The 12300-nt window shown below is 37.8% G+C and overlaps 1 protein-coding gene across 1 annotated transcript; it reads left to right on the plus strand.

Moving 5' to 3' along the window:
- Positions 1 to 873: 873 nt before the first annotated feature.
- Positions 874 to 9467, plus strand: LOC146741807 (uncharacterized). The gene is made up of 3 exons (XM_085500083.1): positions 874 to 1011; positions 2060 to 2158; positions 7400 to 9467. The coding sequence occupies exons 1-3, from the start codon at positions 922 to 924 to the stop codon at positions 7601 to 7603; spliced, it is 393 nt and encodes a 130-aa protein (XP_085356209.1). The 5' UTR covers positions 874 to 921; the 3' UTR covers positions 7604 to 9467.
- Positions 9468 to 12300: the final 2833 nt, after the last annotated feature.

Consider the following 12300-nt stretch of genomic DNA (forward strand, 5'->3'; position numbering starts at 1 on the left):
GCTTACTCCAGATAAACACCAGTACCCCTACTGCATGAGTGACATCACCAGGGCTATGGTCGTCACGCTGCATCGTGTTTCGGTATGGGACTCATAGCAGCGTATACAATGCATGTAAAATACATTGTTTTGTTTACATGAAATTCAAACACGCGATTTCCACCAGCCTTTAAATTCATGTCCACATGGTCATTGGCAACCAAGTTCAATGTTGGTGGCATACTGAATAATTTAGTGGCCAAATTGTTGGTCACCAGAATATATTCTGTTTTACAAACACCATTTATTCAAGTTAGAAAATAAAACTGGTGTGCAATGCTACAAGGCTGATTAATTGCCATGTCAGCTTTATTAGAATGGTATGCTGCAGTACTTACAAAACATACAATACAAAAATGTCTTTGGCCATTGTACTTTAGATTTTCTCTCATTGCTGTCTTGATCATCATGTAGTGATTTGGCATCAGGTATTTCATTTTCAACTTACAGAAACACATGTTGTATATAAATTAACCTTTTCACCACCAGTTCCCTCTTTTCATCACAAATTCACAAAATAGACCCGTTTATAGTCTGCACTTTCTATAAGAAAATTTTTGGATTGAAAACTGAAAATTGACTCAAATTTTGTCTGTTGGCTCCAAAATTAGTGTTCATTTCCAGAAATATTGAAAAATATAAGAAAAAAGTGAAGAAAAGTTTGGGCAAGAACATCTTGTGGTAATATTGTAGAATATAAGGAAAAGGGCAGGACAATTTGGGTGAGAATTGTCTGGTGGTGAAAAGACTAAAAATTCTACAGAAAAATTTTGTTTGTGTAACAGAGTTTGTGTTTTTTTCCAGTTATTTGGTTTAATAGTGTGGGCATGCGTTGTAGCATATCTATTTAAACCAGCAAATGGATGGGTGCTATTTGTATCAATGACATTTTTTTTGCTGACCATTGTCAACTACGTTCTCTTCACTTTTACACTGACGAGGAAAATCACTTTTGTCAATTGGCTATGGGAGGTAAGATACGTTTTTGTTTTATTGTTCTAGCAGGGTATGTGTTATAAACAAAGATGAGATGTGAGATGGCATTGAGGGTTGTAATGGGTTGAAGTAGGTTGTAAATAGAGGCTTATATTGGGTTGAAAAAGGTTGTAAGTAGAGGGTAATGATGGGCTTAATTAGGTTATAGTGATGAAGAATTGAAAGTGGATTGGTTGAAGTAGTTGCAATTAGTGGGATATGATTGGTTGAAGTGATTGTAAGTGGAGTATTATGATTAGTTAGTGAAGTGGAAGGTCATATGTGATGAAGCTTATGATTGGTTGAAGTAGATTGTAGGGTTATGATGGGTTGAAGTAGATTGTAGGGTTATGATGGGTTGAAGTAGATTGTAGGTTTATGATGGGTTGGAGTAGATTGTAGGGTTATGATGGGTTGTAGTAGATTGTATGGTTATGAGGGGTTAAAGTAGATTGTAGGGTTATGATGGGTTGAAGTAGATTGGAGGGTTATGATGGGTTGTAGTAGATTGTATGGTTATGATGGGTTAAAGTAGATTGTAGGGTTATGATGGGTTGAAGTAGATTGGAGGGTTATGATGGGTTGTAGTAGATTGTAGGGTTATGATTGGTTGAAGTAGATTGGAGGGTTATGATGGGTTGAAGTAGATTGCAGGGTTATGATGGGTTGGAGTAGAGTGTAGGGTTATGATGGGTTGAAGTAGATTGCAGGGTTATGATGGGTTGGAGTAGATTGTAGGGTTATGATGGGTTGAAGTAGATTGTAGTGTTATGATGGGTTGAAGTAGATTGCAGGGTTATGATGGGTTGAAGTAGATTGCAGGGTTATGATGGGTTGAAGTAGATTGTAGGGTTATGATGGGTTGAAGTAGATTGTAGGGTTATGATGGGTTGAAGTAGATTGCAGGGTTATGATGGGTTGAAGTAGATTGTTGGGTTATGATGGGTTGAAGTAGATTGTAGGGTTATGATGGGTTGAAGTAGATTGTACGGTTATGATGGGTTGAAGTACTAATAGTAATTCTTTATGTGCACTTCTGCTTCAGGAAATAATATTCAATGGAGTAGCTGCTGTTTTATATTTGACTGCTGCAATTACAGAGTGTTTTGTGGCTGATGACTGGGCTGCCTTAATTACAGCATGTGTGAGTGCAGATTTTATATATTTTGTTTCTTGTTAAAGTTTCACAAGTTATGAAATCTGTGAAAAGTCACAATGAACATGAAGTGTTGTTGCTGAAGGACAGCGCCATGTGCTATATTGCCAACATTGTGGTCCATATTGCTGATGTCATGGGCTGTATTGCTGTTGTCATGGGCTGTATTGCTGATGTCATGGGCTGTATTGCTGTTGTCATGGGCTGTATTGCTGTTGTCATGGGCTGTATTGCTGTTGTCATGGGCTGTATTGCTGATGTCGTGGGCTGTATCGCTGATGTCATGGGCTGTATCGCTGATGCCATGGGCTGTATTGTTGATGCCATGGGCTGTATTGCTGATGTCATGGGCTGTATTGCTTTTGTCATGGGCTGTATTGCTGATTTCATGGGCTGTATTGCTGATGTCATGGGCTGTATCGCTGTTGCCATGGGCTGTATTGCTGATGTCATGGGCTGTATTGCTGATGTCATGGGCTGTATTGCTGATGTCATTAGCTGTATTGCTGATGTCATGGGCTGTATTGCTGATGTCATTGGCTGTATTGCTGATGTCATGGGCTGTATTGCTGATGTCATGGGCTGTATTGCTGATGTCATGGGCTGTATTGCTGATGTCATGGGCTGTATTTCTGATGTCATGGGCTATATTGCTGATGTCATGGGCTGTATTACTGATGCAATTGGCTGTATTGCTGATGCCATTGGCCGTATTGCTTATGTCATGGGCTGTATTGCTGATGCCATTGGCTGTATTGCTTATGTCATGGGCTGTATTGCTGATGCCATTGGCTGTATTGCTGATGCCATTGGCTGTATTGCTTATGTCATGGGCTGTATTGCTGATGCCATTGGCTGTATTGCTTATGTCATGGGCTGTATTGCTGATGCCATTGGCTGTATTGCTGATGCCATTGGCTGTATTGCTGATGCCATTGGCTGTATTGCTTATGTCATGGGATGTATTGCTGATGTCATTGGCTGTATTGCTGATGCCATTGGCTGTATTGCTGATGCCATTGGCCGTATTGCTTATGTCATGGGCTGTATTGCTGATGCCATTGGCTGTATTGCTTATGTCATGGGCTGTACTGCTGATGCCATTGGCTGTATTGCTGATGCAATTGGCTGTATTGCTGATGCAATTGGCTGTATTGCTGATGTCATGGGCTGTATTGCTGATGTCATGGGCTGTATTGCTGATGCCATTGGCTGTATTGCTGATGTCATGGGCTGTATCGCTATTGTCATGGGCTGTATTGCTGATGTCATGGGCTGTATTGCTGATGTCATGGGCTGTATTGCTGATGTCATGGGCTGTATTGCTGATGTCATGGGCTGTATCGCTGATGTCATGGGCTTGTATTGCTGATTTCATGGGCTGTATTGCTGATGCCATGGGCTGTATCGCTGTTGCCATGGGCTGTATTGCTGTTGTTATGGGCTGTATTGCTGATGTCATGGTCTGTATTGCTGATGTCATGGGCTGTATTGCTGAAGTCATGGGCTGTATTGCTGATTTCATGGGCTGTATTGCTGTTGTCATGAGCTGTATTGCTGATCCCATGGGCTGTATTGCTGATGTCATGGGCTGTATTGCTGATGCCATGGGCTGTATCGCTGTCGCCATGGGCTGTATTGCTGATGCCATGGGCTGTATTGCTGATGTCATGGGCTGTATTGCTGTTGTCATGGGCTGTATTGCTGTTGTCATGGGCTGTATTGCTGTTGTCATGGGCTGTATTGCTGTTGTCATGGGCTGTATTACTGATGTCATGGGCTGTATTGCTGATGTCATGGGCTGTATCGCTGATGTCATGGGCTGTATCGCTGATGCCATGGGCTGTATTGTTGATACCATGGGCTGTATTGCTGATGTCATGGGCTGTATTGCTTTTGTCATGGGCTGTATTGCTTTTGTCATGGGCTGTATTGCTGATTTCATGGGCTGTATTGCTGATGTCATGGGCTGTATCGCTGTTGCCATTGGCTGTATTGCTGATGCCATCGGCTGTATTGCTGATGTCATGGGCTGTATTGCTGATGTCATGGGCTGTATTGCTGATGTCATGGGCTGTATTGCTGATGTCATGGGCTGTATTGCTGATGTCATGGGCTGTATTGCTGGTGCCACAGGCTGTATTGCTGATGTCATGGGCTGTATTGCTGATGTCATGGGCTATATTGCTGATGTCATGGGCTGTATTACTGATGCAATTGGCCGTATTGCTGATGCCATGGGCTGTATTGCTGGTGCCACAGGCTGTATTGCTGATGTCATGGGCTGTATTGCTGATGTCATGGGCTGTTTTGCTGATGTCATGGTCTATATTGCTTGTGTCATTGGCTGTATTGCTGATGCCATGTGCTGTATTGCTTATGTCATGGGCTGTATTGCTGATGCCATTGGCTGTATTGCTGATGTCATTGGCTGTATTACTGATGCAATTGGCTGTATTGCTGATGTCATGGGATGTATTGCTGATGTCATGGGCTGTATTGCTGATGCCATTGGCTGTATTGCTGATGCCATTGGCCGTATTGCTTATGTTATGGGCTGTATTGCTGATGCCATTGGCTGTATTGCTTATGTTATGGGCTGTATTGCTGATGCCATTGGCTGTATTGCTGATGTCATGGGCTATATTGCTGATGTCATGGGCTATATTGCTTATGTCATGGGCTGTATTGCTGATGCCATTGGCCGTATTGCTTATGTCATGGGCTGTATTGCTGATGCCATTGGCTGTATTGCTTATGCCATTGGCTGTATTGCTTATGTCATGGGCTGTATTGCTAATGCCATGGGCTGTATTGCTGATGTCATTGGCTGTATTGCTGATGTCATGGGCTGTATTGCTGATGCCATCGGCTGTATTGCTGATGTCATTGGCTGTATTGCTGATGTCATCGGCTGTATTGCTGATGTCATTGGCTGTATTGCTGATGCCATTGGCTGTATTGCTGATGCCATTGGCTGTATTGCTGATGTCATGGGCTGTATTGCTGATGTCATGGGCTGTATTGCTGATGTCATGGACTGTATTGCTGATGCCATTGGCTGTATTGCTGATGTCATGTGCTGTATTGCTGATGCCATTGGCTGTATTGCTGATGTCATGGGCTGTATTGCTGATGTCATTGGCTGTATTGCTGATGCCATTGGCTGTATTGCTGATGCCATTGGCTGTATTGCTGATGCCATTGGCTGTATTGCTGATGTCATGGGCTGTATTGCTGATGTCATGGGCTGTATTGCTGATGTCATGGGCTGTATTGCTGATGCCATTGGCTGTATTGCTGATGCCATTGGCTGTATTGCTGATGTCATGGGCTGTATTGCTGATGTCATGGGCTGTATTGCTGATGTCATGGGCTGTATTGCTGATGCCATTGGCTGTATTGCTGATGCCATTGGCTGTATTGCTGATGTCATTGGCTGTATTGCTTATGTCATGGGCTGTATTGCTGATGCCATTGGCTGTATTGCTGATGCCATTGGCTGTATTGCTGATGCCATCGGCTGTATTGCTGATGTCATGGGCTGTATTGCTGATGTCATGGGCTGTATTGCTGATGTCATGGGCTGTATTGCTGATGCCATTGGCTGTATTGCTGATGCCATTGGCTGTATTGCTGATGTCATTGGCTGTATTGCTGATGCCATTGGCTGTATTGCTGATGTCATGGGCTGTATTGCTGATGTCATTGGCTGTATTGCTGATGCCATGGGCTGTATTGCTGATGCCATGGGCTGTATTGCTGATGCCATTGGCTGTATTGCTGATGCCATTGGCTGTATTGCTGATGCCATCGGCTGTATTGCTGATGTCATGGGCTGTATTGCTGATGTCATGGGCTGTATTGCTGATGTCATGGGCTGTATTGCTGATGTCATGGGCTGTATTGCTGATGTCATGGGCTGTATTGCTGATGTCATGGGCTGTATTGCTGATGCCATTGGCTGTATTGCTGATGTCATGGGCTGTATTGCTGATGTCATGGGATGTATTGCTGATGCCATTGGCTGTATTGCTGATGCCATGGGCTGTATTGCTGATGCCATGGGCTGTATTGCTGATGCCATTGGCTGTATTGCTGATGCCATTGGCTGTATTGCTGATGCCATTGGCTGTATTGCTGATGCCATTGGCTGTATTGCTGATGTCATGGGCTGTATTGCTTATGTCATGGGCTGTGTTGCTGATGCCATTGGCTGTATTGCTTATGTCATGGGCTGTGTTGCTGATGCCATTGGCTGTATTGCTGTTGTCATGAGCTGTATTGCTTATGTCATGGGCTGTATTGCTGATGTCATTGGCTGTATTGCTGATGCCACAGGCTGTATTGTTTATGTCATGGGCTGTATTGCTGATATCATGGGCTGTATTGCTGATGTCATGGGCTGTATTGCTGATGTCATTGGCTGTATTGCTGATGTCATTGGCTGTATTGCTGATGTCATTGGCTGTATTGCTGATGTCATTGGCTGTATTGCTGATGCCATTGGCTGTATTGCTGATGTCATCGGCTGTATTGCTGATGTCATGGGCTGTATTGCTGATGTCATAGGCTGTATTGCTGATGCCACGGGTATTGTGACAAACTGTAAGATGAACAAGTCATAACGCATGATGTCACCAAAGCTCTATGGCAACTGTAATATCAAAGATAATAATTTTAACAATGACCATGTGATATGCAAAGGAAGAAAAATGCAAAAGTTATCAGAACATTGATTTCACATCATATACAGGATTATAATTTATCAGTATTACTGAAGACTATCACAGATTGATCTTTCTCAGGGAAAGATATTTGAGGGGAAAATTGTTCTGGTTCTCCAAAAGTCCAAAAAGGAGGACTTGTATGTTTTGATCTTCATGTTTTCATGCATCTGTGTGTGCTTGAACATGCCTGGACTTATCACATTCAAACTTCACACATGTATCATGTATTTTGGAATAAGTATGCACGTCCATTTATTTTTGTGATCTGATTATAATTGCCGAATAGAGGCTATTTCAAAATCAAGCATTTCCACCACTCTGGAAATAGATATTGACTGTGTATAGGAGGATTTCAAACTCTGATGCACGTCTTTTTGTTTTTCTTTGACTCCAGGATAAAGTTTATTCTTGTGGTTACAGTAACTGAAACAGTTTTTAGCTGATATTGGTAAAACTATAACTAAAAATTATCTTCTTTTTTGTTTTGTCTTTTTGCTAGGTATTTCTTTGGTTTAACACAGTGTTATATACTCTGGGATGGGCATTTTCATTCCGGAAATTGAAAGGAAAGTGGCCATGGCAGAAGGGAGAGGTTACTAGAAGTGCTGGAGGTAGTGGGGGCGCTGATACCTGGGAAGCTCAACACCAACCCCCAGCAACAATAGAATCACCTGCATATGAATATGATACGCCAAAATATTAGGATTATGTTATAGTATTTATGTACTGTTTAGTTTAAATGTTTGCTTTATGTGATTATAGACACCACGTAACAATACAGGGACACGCAACTGCATTTCTTTAGTTGAGTCGAAACAAGGCAAACATGCTGCTCTCTGATTAGTCTGACTGTTGGGTTTGGAGAGCCAATCAGACGCAATCTTATAAAGTAGCTTTACATTGACTCATGGGACTTGAAAGTGATATCAAACATGTTATGAGCTGCATGTATGTAAATGTATTCGGTGCATCATGTTTTTAAAAATCATCTACTTAAATGGTTCAGAGTTGACAGTTGTAAGGTACTTTCTTTGCAGTTTGGCTGTTGCATGATTCAAGAATAAAGGTAATTACGAAATATTTATTTTCAATCAAGAACCTGTGTGTACAACAGAATATGAACAGTAGTTGCTGAACCATCTTACTGTAAACAGATTTGATACAGAATTTTTCCAGGAATGGGTTTTTGAATATTGGGATATACATGATTAGTGATGGAAGAAACCCTTATGCAATAGAATTCAGTGCACAGATCAACTTTCTTATCGATTTTTGTTGCAGTTGCACATCCCTGTATTCTGTAACGTATTTGATGTAATATGTGAACTATTTATATGTAGGTATAGTATAGACGATAGTTTTTGCATTAAATACCAAAATTCTTCAGCATTGCTAAAAACAAAACAAAAATTATTGACATATTCATGAGAGTTCTCCTCTTATTACTTGATCTAGTGATTTCTGCGAATGATTCATTTAAAAATTTCATTTTAGTTTTAATTTTATTCTTTTATAAATATGGTGGTATGGTCATTGTTGATTGCAACATAAGTCGTGCCTAGCCCTCTTTCTACTGTATCGCACACTTAAAGATTTTGTAAAATATCATAATTCATTTTAATTTTTCATAAGGTAAATTTCTGTGAATATCCTGATTCTGGGAAAATATCAAAGCATTGTAGCAGTTACAATGACTTTCAGGAATTTTTTTCCCTGCAACTGCTCTTGAATGATAAAATGGAGAATATTTTTAGCAGTAAAAATTGTCATTTAATATATTAACATATCATTTATAGGGTCAGATATGCTTCTAATAGAACTAATACTGTAGCCCCTGTAGCTTTAAAAAAAAGCATATTTATTGAGTTAGATTAATACCATGGTAACCGTATTTGTTCTATTTGTAGATATGGTCAAAATAAATTTCAATAATCCAACATACAATCAATTTTTGGTTCAGTGCTCGTCTAATAGAGCACATACAGTATTTATTTTTATTTTTGGCTTTTAATATGCGTGCATGTATTTGGAATATGACCTTTATTATTTTTAGAAAATTACAGTGTTTTACTATATTGTTGGATTGGAATGCCAAAATAGGTGCTTGTGAGCCAAAAGTAGTAGTATTTTGGTGCTATTTTGAGCCCATCAAATTGCTCTGAACCATTTAAGAATTTTTTTTTGAAATGAAATCATTTATGTCAAGTATATATGCTTACTGATAGAGCAAACACAGTATATGTAGAGTGTGTCTTCTTTGATTATGTGTTTTCGCTGTGATCAACAAGATAAGTACTGGGTATCTGTATTTTTCCTGGAGCTTCCATGTTTTAACTCAGGTCGAGTGTTGTAAAGTTTTGTTTGTATTGTATAAAACAGCAGTCCAACAATATGGCATATCTTCAATGACAGCATTACTTGACTGAAAATTTGATGTCCATCGTTCCTGTTACTTATTAAGTCACGTATGCAACGCCTAACAACTGAACTATGAATGACGCTATGTGTGTGAGATGAAGAGGACATTGTCAAATAAAAAATTATAAATTGTATTAATCTTTTCACCACCAGTTCCTTCTTTTCATCATAAATTCACAAAATAATCTCGTTTCTGCACTTTCCTTCAAAAGATTGGGACTAAAAGAGCCAAAGTTTTTTATTAAAAATAGAAAATTTACCTAAATTTTGTCTGTTGGTTATAAAATTAGGGTTTTTTTCCAGAAATATTGAAGAATATTAGAAAAAAGTGCAGACAAATTTGGGTGAGATAGGTTTACCCTAATCTTGTAAGCCACATAGATAACAAGTAGGAAAAGACAAAGACAGTGGTTTTTTTTGCTGACATCAGAGGCCCTGAACAGTGCTGTAACTAAATTACAGACCATTCAATGTAAAGAGGCCTCCTATATGATTTCAAATCCTCAGCACTTTTTATCAGCTGTGTTCAACCGGTTTGGTATACAAACCTGTGAATGATAGGTTTTCACAATAAGAGTTTGACTGCAAAATTGTTAATTTTTTCTGCATTTTTTCATGAATTTTGATCAAGGAAGTTCGCAAATCATGTTTATTTGGTCCTAAATCAAGGAAACAAATTTGGAAAAATATGTAAAAAAGTACAAAATTTGGCAGAAAAAAGGTTGGGCAGAGTGTCTGTCTACATTTCATTCTTGTTATGGGATATTTCTGTGTAATCTAGTTTACTGTTGAATACCTCATTATTTTTATTTGGAATTTATTTTTTCTGAAAAATAAAATGTAGTGAAAATACATTTTTTTCGGTGAAAATATTACATCAACACTAGTCATGGTTTTCAACAATGTTAAAATAAAAGTATTTCAACCTGCTTTAAAAACATACAATGCAAATGCAGTTTTTGAGCGATGTAAATTGTGTACAACAATAATTCTTACAACCAAGTCTGTTCTTTGCATGAAAATGTTTACATCATTTTTCGTCTGACTAAACATTTTTGTGCAACCTTTTTTTTTTTTAATACTTTAATGTATTTTTTCTGTAAAAATCTGTGATAAATTTGAGGCAAATGGAAATAATTGGACTTGATCAAAATTTTTGAAAAAATTAATAAAGCAAAAATTATGCAAATATATTTTATAAAGTTGAGCTTGGGGTTCGATGGAAATGCCAAAATCAACTTTTTTTATTTTTTACAAAATAAAACTTTGGTAATTTGGTCCATATTTTGTCCAAAATCTTATCAAGACCTTTTAGCCAATTAGCAATTACATCCAAAATTATCAAAAAGAAAATTATTGAAAAATATATAAAAAGCAAAATTTTGGCGGGAAAAATTATGATGCCCAATTTATTAACAACTATGACTACATAGTTGTTTTGCGTGTAACTTGCTGTATATATTTTCCAACTATTCTAAGTGCCTGTATTCAATACATTTTGTGGAATTTATAGAAATTCTACTCATTTTGGTGTGAAATGAGTGTGCACACTTCTACTTTTCATGTCTTGATAAGTTTAGATTATTTTTATTTATAAATAAATGCTTAACAGTATACTTGCCATTATAAATTATAACTATATAGTATTTGTTTTATATTAAAAATTTTTTTTTTTTAGTTGAGCTATTCTCGTCTGTTTTGGAGTGAGTATTTTAATTTGTTATGGGGATTTAAAATTATAGTTAATATTTACTTTTCTTGAAATGTCATTTTTAATTTTATTAAACATTTAAAATTATCTTTCACTTATGATACTGATAATTGTACCACTTAATTTTTAGTTAGTGAAATGAAAAATTATTGTAGAGCAGCGAGTATATCATTTCAACAGGATTGCAATTAATTTAATTTAATTAGTATTCATTTTAGAATTAGTCAAATATTAATTAAGATTTGAATAACTGATGAGACATTTTTTTCATAAATAATATTCTGTAATACAGAGATTGATGAGATAGACAAGTCTGTTTGAAATTGTACAAGAGTAGCTTGCTGTGATATAATCCAGTCAGTCACGCATGACGAGTTACTGATACATGTCGTTTGGTTTCATCATTTGATTAAGAATGGCAGACTGACAATCATTATTTCTTGGACACTTTCACTCATTCAATAAAACAATTAAGCAATTGTAGAAATTCAATTTACAGAATTCTGTAATTTAAAAAAACCCATCAGTATTATATTTATGGCTGTTTATTGTGTTAACTTTAAATGGTGGTGGTCGTCGCATTTTCCCACAATCCAGTGCGGTTTTCTAATGTAAAAGTTTAGACCTGGACACGATGCTGACTAATTACTGTTGGTGACTCCTTATACCTTCTAATCACCAAAGAAGTTTATACCTGATTAAAGTTTGGTAATGTCACAGTTTGTACTTGTTAGTTTGCCCAATAATCAAAGTCACCGTCTTTGCTTATATGACACCCATATCTCATAAATGTGTGGTGCGACGATTACCGCCCTTTATGGCTGAGGTAACCGATGAACTAAACATTTTTCACAGCATTCATATTTCGTCAATTAACCCGTTGATTGTTATAATTTTGCACATTTCTCGATAATTTCATCGTTAGTTAATTTTGAATCAAATAGATGTAATTTCTATTATTAATATTGATAAAAATTGTTGCATGGATTTATGAAAGTCGGCCTACGTTGACTGGTAATTAAAGAGTAAAACAAACAATGCATGTTTTTTATACTTGCACAAATTTCAACTAATTCAGCTGTTATCTGTGTTTCAAATTGAGACCCAGTTTATTTCTTGATTAAAAGTTCTTATTTATGTCAAACAAAAGTATTTTCAGTTAGCCACTAGAGGGTGCTGTGCAACATGTCTTACTGCAGGTATCACCTTGGTATCAAAACTTTTTTTGGTAATGGTATACTAGCTATTTCATTTATCAATCTTTAATATAA

Source organism: Saccoglossus kowalevskii, chromosome 6 (assembly GCF_978046115.1).
Source record: "Saccoglossus kowalevskii chromosome 6, keSacKowa6.1, whole genome shotgun sequence".
Classification (NCBI taxonomy): domain Eukaryota; kingdom Metazoa; phylum Hemichordata; class Enteropneusta; family Harrimaniidae; genus Saccoglossus; species Saccoglossus kowalevskii.